Source organism: Lissotriton helveticus, chromosome 12 (genome assembly GCF_964261635.1).
Source record: "Lissotriton helveticus chromosome 12, aLisHel1.1, whole genome shotgun sequence".
NCBI classification, from domain to species: domain Eukaryota; kingdom Metazoa; phylum Chordata; class Amphibia; order Caudata; family Salamandridae; genus Lissotriton; species Lissotriton helveticus.
In genome coordinates, this window is record NC_136073.1 from 764,708,594 (window position 1) to 764,726,889 (window position 18,296).

At 48.3% G+C, this 18,296-nt stretch overlaps 1 protein-coding gene across 1 annotated transcript in view; it reads right to left on the minus strand.

Annotated features, from left to right (window-relative positions):
- Positions 1-12,704: 12,704 nt before the first annotated feature.
- Positions 12,705-18,296, minus strand: part of GLMP (glycosylated lysosomal membrane protein) — a 107,062-nt gene continuing 101,470 nt past the window's right edge. The window contains exons 6-7 of the mRNA XM_078670074.1: positions 14,307-16,634; positions 12,705-14,115 (exon numbers count right to left, since the gene is read on the minus strand). Of these exons, the coding sequence (XP_078526200.1) occupies positions 16,466-16,634 (169 nt within the window). The 3' untranslated portion in view covers positions 12,705-14,115; positions 14,307-16,465. The remainder of the gene's footprint in view (positions 14,116-14,306; positions 16,635-18,296) is intronic.

Sequence of the window (18,296 nt, forward strand, 5' to 3'; positions counted from 1 at the left end):
CCGTTTTCACGTCTGAGTGAGGGCTTCCTGTCCACCACTACCTTTATAAATTCCATTTGATCATGTTTCTTTTCAAGTTCTTTAGTACAGCTAATGCCAGTCTAGGCTCCAAAAGGTTTGGTGTAAGCAATGGCCCAGGAGTTATGTGACAGGGTAGCCTAAATTATGTGGCAAGAAAAGGGAAATTATCTTGCATATTTTATAATAGTGTAACTTCATAATTTTGAGGCCACACTGTCTATTGGCGAATAGACCTATTGTAAGCTTGTGTGTGTTACCCAGTGGCGGCTCCTCTGTAATGGCGGAGAAGTGTCGCCCACTGCTCAAGGCTAGCAGTTGTGAAATAAAATGATAGCAAAAATATTTCATTATCATTTTATTTTTTAAGTGACTGGCTGAGCCTGTGAGCCATGCATGTCTAGGGAGGGGCGTGCCAGGCCATGGCAAGGGAGGAGTAGTAGTAGGCACTGTAAGTGTGCATGTCCGTTTGGCCGGCCGTCTTAGGGATGCATTATAATATGGGAGTATGTATGTATGTAAAAAGGAATATGCTACTTATCAGTATGCATCTGTTCTTGGCATGTAGAGCTGCAGAGTTGTACACTTAGCAATAGATCGCCACCTGGTGTTGGGCTTGGATGATTGCAGGTTGTTGTCTTCTTGGAAGAAGTCTTTGTAGTCACGAGATAGGTGACTCCTCCCTTGGACAATACTGAGCATGGTCATCGACTCCATCCTCAGATTGTTTTTCGCCATGATGGGAAATGATGGAGTTAGTAGAAGTAAAGAGAAAAAGGATGTCCATGTGTGTGCATCTAAGTAAGAGGAGTACTGGAACGGATACAAGTCCCGGGGAGGCGGGAGGGCGTGTACAACTCTGCAGCTCTACATGCCAAGAACAGATGCATACTGGTAAGTAGCATATTCTGTTCGAGGCATATGAGCTGCCGATTGTACACTTAGCAACGATTGTGCAGCAGTGTCTCCCCTAGCGGTGGTCGCTTGTATCCGTTGCAGCATACTGAAATAGTGTTTTAAGGACAGCTTGGCCTACTGCAGCTTGCTGCTTGGCTTGCGCATCAACACAATAGTGTTTAGTGAAGGTGTGTATTGTAGACCATGTTGCTGCCTTGCATATGTCCTCTAGTGGTATGTTTCCTAAGAAAGCCATAGAGGCTCCTAGTTTGCGAGTGGAGTGCGCTCTAGGAGGAACTGTTAGTGTACGTTTAGCTTTTTGATAGCATATCTGAATACACTTTACAATCCATCTGGCAATTCCTCCTTTAGAGATGGGATTGCCTTTGTGTGGGGGAAAGATACAAATAGTTGTTTTGTTTTTCTGAAGGATTTAGTACTGTCTGTGTAGTATAATAGAGCTCTACTAACATCCAAGGCGTGTAAAGCCCTTTCTGCAACAGAGTCTGGTTTTTGAAAAAACACTGGTAACTCTACTGATTGGTTAAGGTGAAAAGGAGTAATAACTTTTGGCAGGAATTTTGGATTGGGTCTAAGAACCACTTTGTTAGGGTGTATTTGAAAAAAATGGTTCTTCTATTGTGAATGCTTGTATTTCAGTAACTCTTCTGAGAGAGGTGATGGCAACAAGGAAGGCAGTTTTCCATGTTAGGAATTGCAGTTCACACTTATGCAAAGGCTCAAAAGGGGGACCCATAAGTCTTGTAAGGACCACGTTTAGGTTCCATACTGGTGCAGGTGGTAACCTAGGTGGGATTATTTGTTTTAATCCTTCCATAAATGCTTTTATTGCAGGTACTCTAAAGAGAGATAGATGCTGTCTATTTTGTAAATAGGCTGCAATTGCTGCTAGATGCAGGTGTATGGAAGAATAAGCCAAATTGGACCTTTGTAGGTGTAGAAGGTAGCAAATAATATTTTGGATGGAAACATCCAGTGGATCAATGTGATTGTTGTTACAGTATATTGCAAATCTTTTCCACTTGGCAGCATAACCTGCTCTGGTATTGGTCTTCTAGCTTCTTTAATTATGTTCATACAGTCTTGTGGTAGGTTTAAATAACCAAACTCGAAGACCTCAGGAGCCAGATCGCCAAATTCAGTTGGTTTGGTTCTGGGTGCCTTATTTCTCCATGGTTCCGTGGAGTGGTGTGGCTCACTGGTTAGAGGCGGCAGACCCGGGAGCAGAAGTCGGCCCGGGACCAGGGTTCAATTCCCGACGCGGCAGGGTCGTGGACCAGGGTCAGCGGACTCGACAATTCTCGCCTCGGTGCCTACTCTAACCTGGGGTCCCACTCGGCAACTCTGGGCATTACATCAACATCCACAACGGCCCCATCAACGCAGGGGATGCCTGGCTCCACCTTGGGGATTCCCAGTAGGGACCATCCCACAGGGAAAGCCAGGACGGGTTCCCCAGCGGTATACAGCGCCGGGACGCCCCTTTGCTGGGGCAGCTGTGCGGTTTACAAGTATACGACATTTAACATTTAACAGGGATGGCGTGAGCCGTAATTTCTGATGTGGAACCAGTGAGAGATCTAGTAGCGTGGTGAACCACGGTTGACGTGCCCATGTGGGGGCCACTAGTATTAGTTTGAGAGACTGTTGTCTGAGCTTGCGTACTACTAGTGGAATGAGTGGGAGAGGCGGAAAAGCATACGCAAATCTGCCTGACCAGTTCATCCATATCGCATTTCCCTCCGACCGTGGGTGTGGAAACCTGGCGGCGAAGGATGGGCATTTTTGCATTTTCGTGGGTGGCAAACAGATCTATTTGTGGATGCCCCCACTTTTGGAAGAATGGTTGGAAAACTTGTGGGTGCAGCTCCCATTCGTGAATCTGTTGTGACTGACGACTCAACAGATCTGCTATCTGATTGTGAATTCCTGGAAGGTGTTCTACTGTCAGGTGTATGTTTTGAGGATTGCCCATCTCCAAATGTTCTGTGCAAGCTGGGACAGTTGCAGAGAGTGTGTCCCCCCCTGTTTTTGTATATAATACATAGCTGTCATATTGTCCGTCTGGATTAGAACAGCTTTGTTTTGTACTTAAAAAGTTTTGAGTGCTAGGAAAATTGCTAGCAACTCCAAATGGTTGATGTGGAACTGTTTCTGTTGATTGTTCCATTGGCCTTGTGTGGTATAATGCAAGAGAGGGGCTCCCCATCCTGTGAGGGATGCATCTGTCGTGAGCACTATTTGTGGAACAGGGTCTAGGAACGGCCGTCCCTTTGTTAAGTTTTTGGTGTTCCACCATTGCAGAGAGCGATATGTACGGCTGTCTACCAACACCAGGTCTGTGAGCTGACCTTGAGCCTGATTCCACTGTTGTGCTAGGCATTATTGTTGTGGGCGCATTTGCAGTCTTGCGTGAGGAACTATGAAGATGCAAGACGCCATCATGCCTATTAGTTTCATGAACACTCAGGCTTGAAGAGAGTGCTGGCATTGAAAAAGGGAGACTGAGTTCTGAATGCTTTGAATCCTGGCTTGACTGGGATACGCTAGAGCTGCCGATGTGTCTATGGTAGCTCCTAGATATTGATGAGCTTGTGAAGGCTCTAGGTGCGACTTGGTGTAGTTTATTGTAAACCCTAAGTCGTGCAATGTTTGAATAGTTTGTTTTGTGTGTTGTACACACTGGTTGAACGATCTTGCTTTTATGAGCCAGTCGTCGAGGTAAGGGAAGACATGTATCTGTTGTCTTCTGAGATGTGCTGCTACTACTGCTAAGCACTTTGTAAACACTCGTGGTGTTGTTGTGACCCAGAATGGAAGGACTTTGAACTGATAGTGTTGTCCTTGTATGACAAACCTTAGATACTTCCTGTGCGCAGGATGTATAGGAATATGAAAATAGGCGTCCTTTAGGTCTAGTGTCGAAAGAAAATCTCCCTGCTGTAGTAATGGGAGTACTTGTTGTAAAGTGATCATGTGAAAATTATCCAATTGTATGTAGTGGTTGAGGGGCCTGAGGTTGAGAATTGGTCTTAATGTCCCATCCTTTTTGGGGATTAGGAAGTACAGTGAGTAAACTCCTATTCCTTGTTCCTGTAAAGGGACTACTTGAATAGCATATTTTTCTAGAAGTGCTAGAACTTCCTGCTGAAGCAGAGTTATGTGTTCTGCAGACATTGGATGCTGCCTGGGTGGTATGTTTGGGGGGGTTGCTGTTAATTCTAGGCAGTAGCCATGTTGGATAATCTGTCTTACCCACCTGTCCGTTGTGATGGAATTCCAGACAGGTAGGAACTGTGATAGTCTGCCCCCCACAGGAGTGGAATGCTGTAGGTGGGGCAGAGGGAAGTCACTGTTTGGGAGTGGAAGAGGAGCGGCTGTTGTGATTACCTCTACCTCTTCCCTTATTGCCTCTGTATCCTCCTCTAAAGTATCCTTTATTAGAAGAGGTTTGTGTGTGTGTGTGTGTCTTAAAAGATCATGTGGTATCTGTGCCGGTCTGCTTGGAGCCTCCTCTATAAAAGGAGCAGCGAAAAGAACTTCTAGTTTGGGTGGATTGTAATGCACCCATAGACTTAGCAGTGTCCGTGTCCTCCTTCATCTTATCTAGTGTGTTGTCTACTTCCGGCCCGAACAACTGGTTCTGATTGAAGGGTTGGTTCCGGATGGTCGTCTGTACTTCTGGTTTGAAACCTGAAATGCGTAACCATGCATGACATCTGAGAATAACACTAGTATTAACTGCTCTGGATGCTGAGTCAGCTACATCTAGTGCGCATTTAATTGAGGTATTCGATATTAATTTGCCTTCTTGTAAGAGCTCTGCTGCCTGATCCTTGTATTGGTCTGGTAGGTGTTCCATTAATTTTTCTAGTTGGTCGTAGTGAGCCCTGTCATAGCGTGAAAGTAAGGCTTGTGTGTTTGCTATGCGCCATATGTTTGTTGCTTGCGCAGCAATCCGTTTCCCTGACGCATCAATAATTTTAGATTCTTTGTCAGGCGGGGGGGTGTCACCAGAAGTTTGGGAATTGGCTCTTTTACGTGCATTTGACACTACCAAAGAGTCTAGTGGCAGATGTCCCTTAATGTAGACTGGATCAGCTGGTGCTGGTCTATACTTTTTTTCTATTCTGGGATTTAGCACCCTACATCGTACTGGATCTTTAAAAATGTCTGGAGCATGTTTAATGACTCCTTTGATCATGGGTAATATTTGAGTGGACCTTTGACTGCTCAAAAGTGTCTAATAAGAAATCCTCCTCAAAGGCATCAGAGTGCATTGACACTCCATGGTAAAGGGCAGGTCTGTTTAATAGATAATTAAACCCAATACTATCCTTTGGAGGGGAAGGTTTTGTTGGGTAGTACTGAGGATCAGGGATGTCTGGCACATTGTTTGGTGGAAAATTATCTGCATATTCTGGATTGACATCCTCATCTAAAGGGTATGTATATGGCTCTGGTACGTCATCCCCCCCCACCTAAATCATACTCCTCGTCAGTGTGGTGTGATGATGCAGGAGATTGGACAGGAGAAGTTATAGGTTCAATGTGAGGAGGGATAGGAGAGGAAGAAGGTGAAGGAGAGGAAGAAGGTGAAGGAGAGGAAGAAGGTGAAGGAGAGGAAGGGTGCATTGGAGAAGTTGCACAATCCTTCTTTTTGGCAGGAACCACAAGTGGGAGTGGTGTGTCTGCTGGTCTTTTCTTATAAGGAATTGCTTCCACATGTCCTGTTTTTGGATTAATATAGACTTTATTCTGTCTAGGATCTGGTCTAAACAGTTCTTCCTCTTGTATAACCTTCCTCGGCGTCTATTTTGTCGGTGCCGATAGGGGTTGCTTAGTGTTCTTTACCTTAGGAGGAGTGATTGAGTCCTGCGGCAATTTCTTCGGTACCGAAGGAAGTTTAGGCCTGTTTGTATGAGACCTTGGAGTCTTTGGTACAGATATTGGAGATTTTGGCGTGGAGACAGGTTTCGTTGGGCCTGCGGCGCCGGAATCTAGCTTCCCTTCCTTATTTTTGGAACCGGAGGGTTTCGGAGTCTAAGCTTTCGGGTCCAGTACGGTTCCTGGCTTCGGCACCGATGTGTCTTTTGGTTCGGGTGCCGAAGGGTCTTTGGGCACCGAAGGGCGTTTTGGCTTCGGTGGCGAAGAGTCCTTCGGTGTTGAAGGATGTTTCGGTGCCAATGGAGGCGGTGGAATTGGCACATGTGGTTTTTTCGGCGCCGAGGTACCGGAAGGCGTAGTCTTTTTCCTCGGAGTTGAGCCCGAAGGCGGGGCGTCGGAGGGTAAATTTTGGTCTCGACTGGGCCCCATGGGCGGAGTGCTGCCTTTGGCTTGGGTAGTGTATGTTGTGCAAGGGCAGTGGTACTCACGGGCTGCCGAGACGGTATTGAGTCGTCTGAGTCCTCTCCCCCTGATATAATCTGGAGATCAGGCGACTCTTCCTCGGCGTCGATTGGATTTTCGTCCTCGGAGACGTCTTTTTCGATGATCTCCTCCTCAAAGATGGCCTCCGGTGCTGGCGCTGATCTCCTCATCTCACGTCGACGGGCCCTCCGATCCCGAATGGTCTTCTTCGATCGGAAGGAGGCACAGGCTGTGCAGGTCGACTCGTCGTGTTCTGGCGAGAGACAGAGGTTGCAAACCTCGTGATGGTCGCTATGAGGGAATTTCGCTCGACATACCGGGCATCTCTTGAATGGAGTTCTGTCCATGAGGCGTAGGCCGTACGGCGCCGATAGGCCCAACGGCCCGCGTCGACGCACCGGAATGTAGCTGGTGATGTTGAAAAGTCTATTCGATGTCGAAAAAGTTTATCTAAAGTTTAACGCTTCGAAAATGCAGAAAAAGTATTTTCTAGCCGGAGCGGAAAACTTTCATCCGAACCCAGTGGCAGAAAAAAACAATCTGAGGATGGAGTCGATGACCATGCGCAGTATTGTCCAAGGGAGGAGTCACCTATCTCGTGACTACAAAGACTTCTTCCAAGAAGACAACAACCTGCAATCATCCGAGCCCAACACCAGGTGGCGATCTATTGCTAAGTGTACAATCTGCAGCTCATATGCCTCGAACCTATCTTTTAAAAAAAAACATGTAAAAAAAGAGCCATTGAAATCCAGTGTTCATTCAAGTAGGACTACTGGGTTGGCAGTCTGGGCTGGACTGTTACCATGACAAACAGGGTCAAGACTGATTTGCATATGGCTGGGCCTGAATTGGGTGGCGTAGTGAGCTAAAGAACGATGATGGATTCAACCCAGATCTGTGACTGGGGGTGAGTGTCTGAAAAGTTTCAGCGCTCTGTCCATCATCTCCTGTTTGCTTTTTTAATACATGCACCTAGAGGGTACCCTAGAGGTACCCCCTGAAACCTACCACCCCAGTAGTGTGCTGGATGAGTGGCCCAGTCCATCCTAACACCACAGATGAGTTTCTGGCCCCCTAGGAGATGAGAGCCCTGCTGTCAGAGGACGGAACAATACCTGCTCTGGGGAGAGGTGTTATCACCGTTTCCCCAGGAAGGCTGGAAATTAGCATATCATTGCAGGAGGCTTCTAAGGCTTCTGCCGCCTTTGATATGCGACCCAAGGCTTTCCCAGATAGGGGAGATGCCACCCCCTGCCCATCTGGCCCGATGACAGGCGGGAAAATTAGCTATGCAGTAGGTGTGTTACCCTACCAGGCTGGACACACCTCAAGGGTGACCAAGCCTGACGAACACAATTTTGGAAATGTTGCCACTATTAATAAGCATTTGGTGACACTTCATAGAACCAATATTACTACAAGAAAATAATTCAAAACGGATTCTAGCAAACAGTTTTTTTTCAGCGATTCTGAAAATACCATACCACTTGCCTTGACTTCTCTCTTGCATGGTATCTCCTTGCTGGTACCTTAATCTTAATTTAAATGCGGTCAATGACTTACTATTTCGGACGTTTGCAAATTGTATTTTAGCCTTATCTAAGTTTCCCAAGTCTACAACCAATCACACTGTGATAAGTTATAGGGCACAAACAAATCATTTACCTTCCTCATCATCTGAATCAATTTGTTAGGTGTGGGCAGACTAGTTCTGCTATTTCGACATTGAAGGTTCCCACTTTTGATCCAAAGCAGACTACTCAGCCTATAAGCCAACTGAAATGCAGTACCAGCACAGATAATGACACTATGAAATGCCTGTGGCACAAGTTACTACTTGTGTAACGATATATCTGTAAGAGACATTAGTTAGTATTAGATTCCTTACCTTAGAATATCCCCAGGCGTCAGACTGGATCCGGAAACTTTTGCGTAGCAGTACCCTTGCGGGTCGGTAGGCGTCGTCTGCGGCTCCGCGTCCGTCGTCGGCGCCGTGATGACGTCGTCGGAGTACTTAGACGCCGCCTCCGCGTGCTGACGTCAGTTCTTAGACACAGCTTTTCCGCGCCAGAAACGCAGAGCCATGTTAAAAACAGACACTGGTGCCATTGAAACTAGGGCCCTGAAAGGGGATAACCCTAACCCTAGATATTGGTTCGCAGAACGGGGAGGATGGGTGGGTCGGTAAGGAATCTAATACTAACTAATGTCTCTTACAGATATATCGTTACACAAGTAGTAACTTGTGCATCTGAAAGACACGTTAGTATTAGATTCCTTACCTTAGAATAGATACCCCAGCAATACCAACCCCGGTGGTGGGACTGCGAACCAATAATCACACCAGAAAGTCCTGGAGGACGGAACGGCCAAAGAAGCCATCCCTCCGGACTTGGCTGTCCAGGCAGTAGTGTCTCGCAAACGTGTGCAGCGATGCCCACGTAGCTGCCTGACAGATGTCTTGTAAGGGCACACCCCTGCCCAGGGCAGTGGTAGTCGCCGTGGCTCGGGTAGAATGAGCCCGCAATCCAGCAGGGGGCTCCTTCCTAGCCAAAGAGTAGCATGCCTGGATGCATAAGATGATCCACCGGGAGATGGTCCTCTTGTGCACCGCTTTCCCCTTCTTAGCGCCCACGTAACCAACAAAGAGTTGGTCATCCACCAGGAACTGGCGTGTGCGATCCAAATAAAACGAGAGCGCACGTTTTGGGTCCAGACGGTGGAGCCGCTCTTCCTCTTTAGAGGGATGCGGTGGCGGAAAGAAGGTAGGCAAGGTGATAGACTGCCCGATGTGGAAGGCCGTGACAACCTTGGGCAGGAAAGAAGGTTTGGTACGCAGCACCACTTTGTCCGGATGGACAGAAAGGAAAGGTGGAGTACAAGAAAGGGCCTGGAGCTCACTCACTCTCCTGGCAGAGGTGATGGCAACCAGGAACGCAGTCTTCAAAGTCAGAAGACGAAGAGGACAGTTGTGAAGTGGCTCAAAGGGAGCGCACATCAGAAACGTAAGAACCAGGTTCAAGTCCCACTGAGGCATCACAAACAGAACAGGAGGGAATGTGTGAGTGATGCCCTTCAGAAATCTATTTACAATAGGGGACTTGAACAAAGAAGGTTGATCAGGCAGCCTGAGAAAGGCTGAAAGGGCAGAAAGGTAGCACTTGATAGTGCCCAGAGCAGAGCCCTGCTGGGCAAGAGAAAGAAGGAAGAGAAGAACCTCAGAAAGAGGGGCAGCAAGAGGATCCACAGCCTTTGCTGTGCACCATGCCACAAATCTGTTCCACCTGCAGGCGTATACCGACTTTGTGGAGGGACGCCTGGCTGCCAGAATGACGTTACAGACTTCAGGAGGCAAGTCAAATGGCCTCAACTGTCGCCGCTCAATCTCCAAGCATGGAGGTGGAGACTGGACAGGTTCGGGTGGAGGACCGTCCCCTGCTGCTGCGACAGAAGGTCCTCCTGAAGAGGCAGACGAACCGGGGGATTGACTGACATACTGAGTAGCTCTGGATACCAGTACCTTCGTGCCCAGACCGAAGCCACAAGGATGACTTGGGCCCGGTCGCGCTTGATCTTCTTCAGCACTCTGGGCAGAAGTGGTATAGGCGGAAAGGCGTACAACAGACCGCAACTCCACTCGCGACGAAAAGCGTCTCCGAGCGAGTGCCGCCTTGGAAATTCCAACGAGCAGAACTGATGACATTGCGCGTTCTCTTCGGTGGCGAATAGATCTAACCAAGGCTCTCCCCATTGCTGAAAGAGGCCTTGCGCCACGTCCGAGTTCAGACGCCATTTGTGATCCATCATGCACCGACGGCTGAGCTCGTCTGCCCTGGCGTTCAGAGAACCTGCCAGGTGTTGAGCCACCAGGGTCACGCCCTGGCGTTCCAGCCATTGCCAAAGGCGCAGAGCCTCCTGGCAAAGGGTCCACGACCCCACCCCGCCCTGTTTGTTGCAGTACCACATGGCGGTGGTGTTGTCCGTGAACACCTGCACTACACTCCCCCGGACAGAGGGGAGGAATGCCTTCAGTGCTAGACGAATCGCCCGTAACTCCAACAGGTTGATGTGGAGTCGGGCATCCGCCGGAGACCAGAGGCCTCTGATCTCCGCCTCTCCCATGTGGCCACCCCAGCCCTGGAGGGACGCGTCCGTCACAACTACGTGCTCCGGTTGGGGAAGGGAGAGGGATCTGCCGCTGACCCAATCGCGGTCCTTGAGCCACCACTGCAGCTGTCTCGCAGTGCCCTCCGAGATCAGGACGTGGTCGGACAGATTGCCCTGATGCTGGGCCCACTGAAACTTCAGGTCCCACTGCAGAGCCCGCATCCGCCACCCGGCGTGATGCACCAGAAGGATGCAGGAGGCCATCGGCCCCAGAAGCCGCAGCGTCAACCTGACCGAGACCCGGGATAACGGCTGAAAGATGGGAATCAGAGCCTGAATATCCCGGACCCGCTGTTCGGGTGGATAAACCCGAAACTGCGCCGAGTCCAGAACCGCTCCGATGAAGAGGAGCTTCTGAGAGGGGCACAGGTGTGACTTTGGCACATTGATGGAGAACCCCAGCTGGTGCAGGAGATCTGCCGTAGTCTGGAGGTGGCTGACGACTGAACGTCGGTCAAGGCCTCATTAAAAGGCAGCAGAGGCTCGGCCGAGCTTGACTGCGGTTTAAGGACCTCAGTGAGGAGGTTAGTCCTCACAGCCACGACGGGGAGCTCAGGCCCAAGGCCTTGGCAGCTCTCATCAACACCACACTATATGTTGCCCCCTCCTCCGAAGCCACGGTAGGAGGGGAGACAAAACCAGTGTCTGGAGAGGTGTCCAGACCACTGGCCTCCCCATGGTCTCCTGCCCAGTCCTCATGAGACTGACACTCCCTGGTCAGAGGGTCCTCAGACCCCTCCCAGTCCTCTTCATCACCCATCTCCTGAAACTCAGGGTTCTCAACTAATGGGGCCTGTTCATAGAAGTGAAACTAACCAAACGACGTCTGGAGCGGCGCCCATCGGGGCCGTCCCGACGTCTGAACAGGAACGAAGGTGGAACCGGGGACGGCGCCGCCCGAGGACGGCGCCGGAGGCGACACCTGAGGGTCCGACGCCAGGGAGGTCGTAAGGTCCACCGGCGACGAACCAGATCCCGAAGGAGGGCCTGCGGTGTCCCGCGGCGCCGGGCCCGAAGGCGCCGACGGCGCCGGGGCCGCTGAACCCTGCGGCGCCGGACCCGAAGGCGCCGGCGGCGTCGGGAGAGTGGGGCCTAGCGGCGCCGGGCCCGAAGGCGTCGGCGGCGTCGGGGCCGAAGCACCCGACGGAGTCGGGCCGAAGCTCCCGACCCGCTAGAGGCCCCAGACGGGTCCGCTGGGCCCGAAAGCGCCGCGGAGCCCGTCGGAGGAGAGAGAGGTTCCTCTTGGCCATGAGGAAGCGCTGGATCTCCTCCGGCGTCGCGGCAAGCCCAGGGACCGTAGGGTATGGGGCTGGACGCGGGACCGACTGCCGGAGTTCAAGTCGCCTGCGGGACCGCTCCCGCCTGGCTTTCGTAGAGAGGGCCCGGCAGTCGGAGCAGGCCTAGTCGTCGTGGTCGACGCCGAGACAAGATAAACACACGCGGTGAGGATCCGTGACCGACATCAGGCGGTCGCAATCATCGCAGTGCTTAAAGCCGGGCATCCCTACGGCACCGTTCGGAGTCGAAGACTTCGAAAAACGATCAAAAGTGATCAAAAAAGTTAGTCAAAAAATGACTAGGGTTACTGCTTTTTCCAGATCTGCGCTTGCTGGCGCGGAAAAAAGAACTGACGTCAGCACGCGGAGGCGGCGTCTAAGTACTCCGACGACGTCATCACGGCGCCCACGACGCTGACGACGGACTCGGAGCCGCAGACGACTCCTACCGACGCGCAAGGGTACTGCTACGCAAAAGTTTCCGGATCCAGTCTGACGCCTGGGGATATTCGAAGGTAAGGAATCTAATACTAACGTGTCTCTTTCAGATTTTGTCTTATAGGATTTTAAAGGCAGTGTGAAGATAACGCGGGCAAGCTTGACTGGCAGCCTGAAAATGTATCATGTGTGGTTTCTCTGGGTTTGTGGTCAGGCTGACTCCACCAAGTCTTTAAGTCAACAAGATACATTTCATAGCCCAACCATGAGATGACAGGGGGCACATAGCATGTGAATCTAGAATAAATTCACAGTTCAAACTTGCATTCATTCAGAAAAACATAAAACACATGAGTCAGTCTCAGTCTTCATTTTAGAAAATATTTTATCTAATGCCTGCACCATGGCCAGTAAATCAACTCCCTGGGACTGTTGTTCTATAATACATAAGTGCAGACAGACATGAACTGATTCAGCATCTCTCCATAAAGACATGGACTCCCAACATAACTGTCTGTTTTTAATGTGCGCCACATGTTTTTATTTTAATTTGTATTTTTGGTAACATACAAAGAGATTTCCAATGATATTTGTTTTTCGGTAACATACAAAGAGATTTCCAATGCTAGTATACAAACTTAAATCAGTAATCTTTTTAATCAATAAAAACAAACATTGTGATTGGCAAACATGGCAATTCTTGGTAGTACAGCCTCCTCTGTCAGTTACCCTTCAAACAGAAACATTACAGAACAGAATATAAATGCACCACTGTAAACATTTAGTTTTGAGTTCTTGGCAATTTTACTTATTTCTTGAAATAGTGATTTAGTGCTTACCAAGGAATTCACTAAATCAGTATTACCCACCGGTCACAAAACATGCACAGACCCCGAAGACATGGTCTAAAGTTTGTAGATAAATTGAAGCATGCAAAATGAGTAGGGATGCATGCAAAGCTTCAGTGAGGGTGATGCAAAGAGAAAATGGCATGGAACGAAAGAGTTGGGTACAGAGAAGAGGAGGAATGCATACAAATATAGGATGTAGAGAGAATGCACACATATAAATTGGATCAGTACTAATAAGGGAGGGCTGAAAAATTAAAGGGTATATTCAACTGAACAAGTGTGGAAAGAGGCAAAGGAAATTAAAGCAAAGAGACAACAGGCCGCTTCCCAGGACATCAAGGGGTGTGCTACAAAAACAAGACAGGGAGGCATTTAGAGTCATAAGGTGTGCAGAGACAGATGGTATCAAAAATATTGGTTAAATACATACAAACAAGTACAAAGAGAGCTGGGGTTGTGCACAATGAGATTCACAGCTTGTTTTCTAAGAAAGCTCTACTGTATTAAGGAAAAACAATGAAACCCTACCTGAGACAAGTCCCTATCAAAAAAGAGCCCTAATAAGAAACAGAACTTCTATTTTGAAGAAAATCAACAGTCAACACTATGTTAATGACATACATCCTAAACAAAACATGAGGAATGTGGACTGTGTTGCCTACACTGGTACTAATAGATACCATGTTTTATCATAACAATAAGAGGAACAGTTAATGATTACTTACACTTATTCAGACTCTCCCTCTGATAAATCCGCTACCTAGCCATACAAACCAACATAGGTGAGGCCTCCAAAAAAGCACTGGATTCACTGATGGATTTACCATTAAGAATGATCTCCTTAAGATGTGCTCATGTGTATCATGATACCCTCACTAAATAGGTCTTTCAAACAGTCCCGTTCTCAACCAATCATTCATCCTACCAAATAGTGGCTAAACGGGTGATTTCCAATTTGTTAAATCAGTCTATCTTTTTACACTTGGCTATACACTGATTGACACATTAATGATACTGCTCCAGCCCTACTAAGATGAAGAAACCTTTGAAATTCCCTATAGACCAGGATCCTTCTAAGGCCATGCATTTAACATTTGTATATAAATCTTGTAGTTTTAATAATGGTGTGTATGATATTTTAATGGACACGTTTTTAAAAATAATAAGTGTACAATTTTATGTCGCATACTCAACTCGGCGTTTTACTCACTGTATTGTTTAAAGACTAAGGTCATAATAAACATATATTTTGACTTGACTTGACTAAGGCCATGCAACAATTCAGCCTGAAGATGAGGAATTTAGAATTAACAAAATACACTAGAATACAATGGATATCCAGTGCAGACATGTACAAGCACAAAAGAATTAGACAAGGAGGAGCCTGGTTAGGTTGTGCTGGCTGCAGAAATAGAAAAAAAGATACTTACTGGACATTGGTTGAAAAAAGATAAGAAAAAGACAGTCCATTTCAGTATTTGTGCAGTTAGGTAAGGATGATAGAAGATCTACAAACAATGTGAGCATCCTTCTAAAATTCATGAGTATACAATATTGAGCACCATCAGGAGACATGGGGGGATATTCAAAGCATGTGAACCTCTGAAATACCCCAACCTGGTCATCTTAATTTCTTTGTCCGAAGTAATTATTCAGTCCAAGCTTCTCAAGAACTGCATATTGTGGGCACTAAATTATATTGCACTCATAGGCAGCAGGACGATAATGCTAGCCGACCAAACACAAAGCAACTTTTGTCGACTTGCAGGTGCTTGGGAGTCACACTCCGGGACAATATTTGTATGGTGCTTCTCAATTAACATGATTGAACCTTCAGAATGACCGGACCATAAGGGTTCAACAACATTTTTCTCATTAAATAGTCTAATTTTGAGGCTAGTTCTGATGATAGCCATTTGTTAAGGAAGACAGCCTTTACAATGGGAAAGAGGCACGTCGTTTACAGTGGAAGCACCTGCTTCACGCATACAAGCCTTAATCTGGTACCTTATCTTCACCACCCCTGCATGTTCGAGAAAGTCAAGATTCTGTAAACCCTCAGCATGGCTACTGAACATGAATACTTTAGTGCACTGTTTTAACTTCTGAAACATCCTCACCCATTTTCTCGTAGGCCAAGCCCCATAAAAATGAGAAATAAATACAGTTGTCCCAAAACAGAAAACAAAGGGGTATAAGTGCAAATGCAGGGTTTTCAGTGTCCAAGCAAAAAGTACCAGGACAATGAGAGAAGCCAAAAACCTTGCTCTCAGCAAGTCAGTTTTCACGACAACTGTATTATTAAACATGTGTTTCTTTATTCTAAACACAGGATAACACTCACTTAATAAAAACTGATATTCCAATATGTAACAAAAGATGCTCACTATCATGAATAAAAGCTGCCCTATATTTTTTTGTAACAAAACAGGAGTTGCTACGTAGAAGGTGTACATTACAAAGGAATATGCAGCTGCAGACACTTTTGCTGCTTCATGGAGCAGAGAAGAGGGAATGTTCAAAAGGCAATGAGATGCAGCAGAAATTATGCACTTGTTATGCTCACAGGGAAAACCAATCAGTCTGCCGCTTGACCCCCACAGAACAAGGGTTAATCAGTGCTCAGCAGCCAAGTGGGTATGCAGAGGCATACTGGCCTTCTGCTTCTCCTGGTGCCGAGTCTCTCTAAACAATACGAATAGCCTATACGTGCTTACATTGAAAATATATACATATCTAACAAGGAGGATTGCCACTGGATTTTATCCAGGTCATGTGCAAACATTACAAGGCACCTTCAAGGCCACTGGTAAATCTAGGAATGATTGTATTGATAAAGCAGCAAGGAACTTTGATCCAGAGTTCTTTTCTGCAGGGAGGGAAGAAACACTTTAAGGCAGGCTGTGCGCGCAAGACCTCCCCCTGCTCCTGATAAAGAAGGCGTCATTTAACAAGTACACAACTCTATAGAAGGAGGGGTTTCACTGACCACTGGAGAACACTTTTTTCCAAGGCTTGATGATGGGAGCACTTTGGTGGTGCTACGCCACTCTCCATGGCAGGCACTCAACAGTACACTTTCATGTCCATTTTCCGGCTCTCACTTTATGAAGATAAGCATTTCAACTTTCGGCTTTGTCACAGAGCACATCCATCATGTATCTTTTGTGCTTGAACAAGAGGAGAAACTTTATGGATTGATAGCCAACGAGCTGAGAAACCAAATTAAGAGTAAAACACCAATACAATAGGAAACCAGTGAAGTGGCGAGGGCAACGAATTCAGCTGCCAAGACCTTCAACACCTTTCTGGATACTAACAAGATGCAGGCCCCTGCCTCTGAAACCCACTTCTAGCCCCTGCTTAATAGGGAGACTTATTTGTGTTGGGGTTTGGCTTTCTTTAATGCACTGCCACACCAGCTCAGTTTATTGGCTCATAGTCAGAGTACTGTTTTTTCTTCCAGATGAACACAACAAGGCCTCCGACCAGAAGCAGCAGTACCGGCGTCCCCAGGGCGACTGCCATGATACAGATGACCAAGATGGAGAACGACTCCTCGGGTGGGGACCCAACGCCTACTAAAGCTGACCTGTAGAGAAGCAAAACCCATACACATTAGAAACCTTGGCATCATCAGTAGTTGGCACACAACATATTAATCTGACTTACTGGAAAAGGTCGCCACTGTATTCTGAGAACAGAAGCAATCTGAATAAAGAACAATCTTCAACAAAACCGAAATAACTAAAACCGTTACATTTTCCCTCTAAGCTTATACGAGGGCATTTATTGAAATCGAGAAGAAACAGGATTATTTTAGGAGTGAAAAGGTGGCAAAGAATCCATGTTGTAACTTTTCCTGAGTTTGTTCTAAAATCTGAATGAACTGTCCTTTTCAGCTTTCTGTACATCAGGAGCACTCACCTTCCTTTCAAAATCTATAGACATGCTCGCTCTAAAGAGTACTGTTCTCACCCACCGGAATTAGGAGTAGAAACTGAATAAAAAATAACAAGTGAAATAATAAAGTGACTGCTGATTTGAAGCAACACAAATGAGATGGGGTGGAAGCAACAGATGAGGCACGGCGGGTGGTTGGGGGAAGCAACTCAGATGAAGCATTGAAGCAAAACAGATGAGGTGGGCGGGTGGGTGAAGCAACACAGATGAGGTGGGGTGGGCGGGTGGGGAAACTGCACGGGTGGGCGGGTGGGGAAACTGCACAGGTGGGGTGGGCGGGTGGGGAAACTGCACAGGTGGGGTGGGCGGGTGGGGAAACTGCACAGATGAGGTGGGGTGGGCGGGTGGGGAAACTGCACAGATGAGGTGGGGTGGGCGGGTGGGGAAACTGCACAGATGAGGTGTGGTGGGCGGGTGGGGAAACTGCACAGATGAGGTGGGGTGGGCGGGTGGGAAAACTGCACAGATGAGGTAGTGCGGGTGGGTGGCTAAGCAGCACAGATGAGGTGGGGTGAGCGGGTGGGGCTGTAGCACAGATGAGGTGGGGCGGGCGGTTGGGGATGCAGCACAGATGAGGTGGGGCGGGCGGGGATGCAGCAGAGAGGATTGAAGAGGCACAGATGAGGTGGGGCGGGTGGGTGGGGAAGCAGTACAGATGAGGTGGGGCGGGTGGGTGGGGAAGCAGTACAGATGAGGTGGGGCGGGTGGGTGGGGAAGCAGCACAGATGAGGTGGGGTGGGTGGGGAAGCAGCACAGATGAGGTAGGGAAGCAGCACAGGTGAGGTGGGGAAGCAGCACAGGTGAGGTGGGGAAGCAGCACAGGTGAGGTGGGGAAGCAGCACAGGTGAGGTGGGGAAGCAGCACAGGTGAGGTGGGGCAGTAGCACAGGTGAGGTGGGGCAGTAGCACAGGTGAGGTGGGGCAGTAGCACAGGTGAGGTGGGGCAGTAGCACAGGTGAGGAGGGGTGGGTGGGGAAGCAGCACAGGTGAGGTGGAGCGGGTGGGAAAGGGGCACAGATGAGGGAGGGTGGGTGGGTGGTGAAGCAGTACAGATGAGGTGGGGTGGGTGGGGAAGCAGCACAGATGAGAAACAGGTGGGTGGGGAAGAAGCACAGATGAGGTGGGGAGGCAACAGATGACGCGAGATGAAACAACACAGATGAGGCGGAGATGGCGGGTGGATAGGGGAAGCAGCACAGTTGAGGCAGGGTAGGCGGTGGGTAGGGCACCGATGAGGCTTGCAGTAAGCAACAGAGGAAGCAAAGTAGAATGCAGGGTAGAATCAACACAGA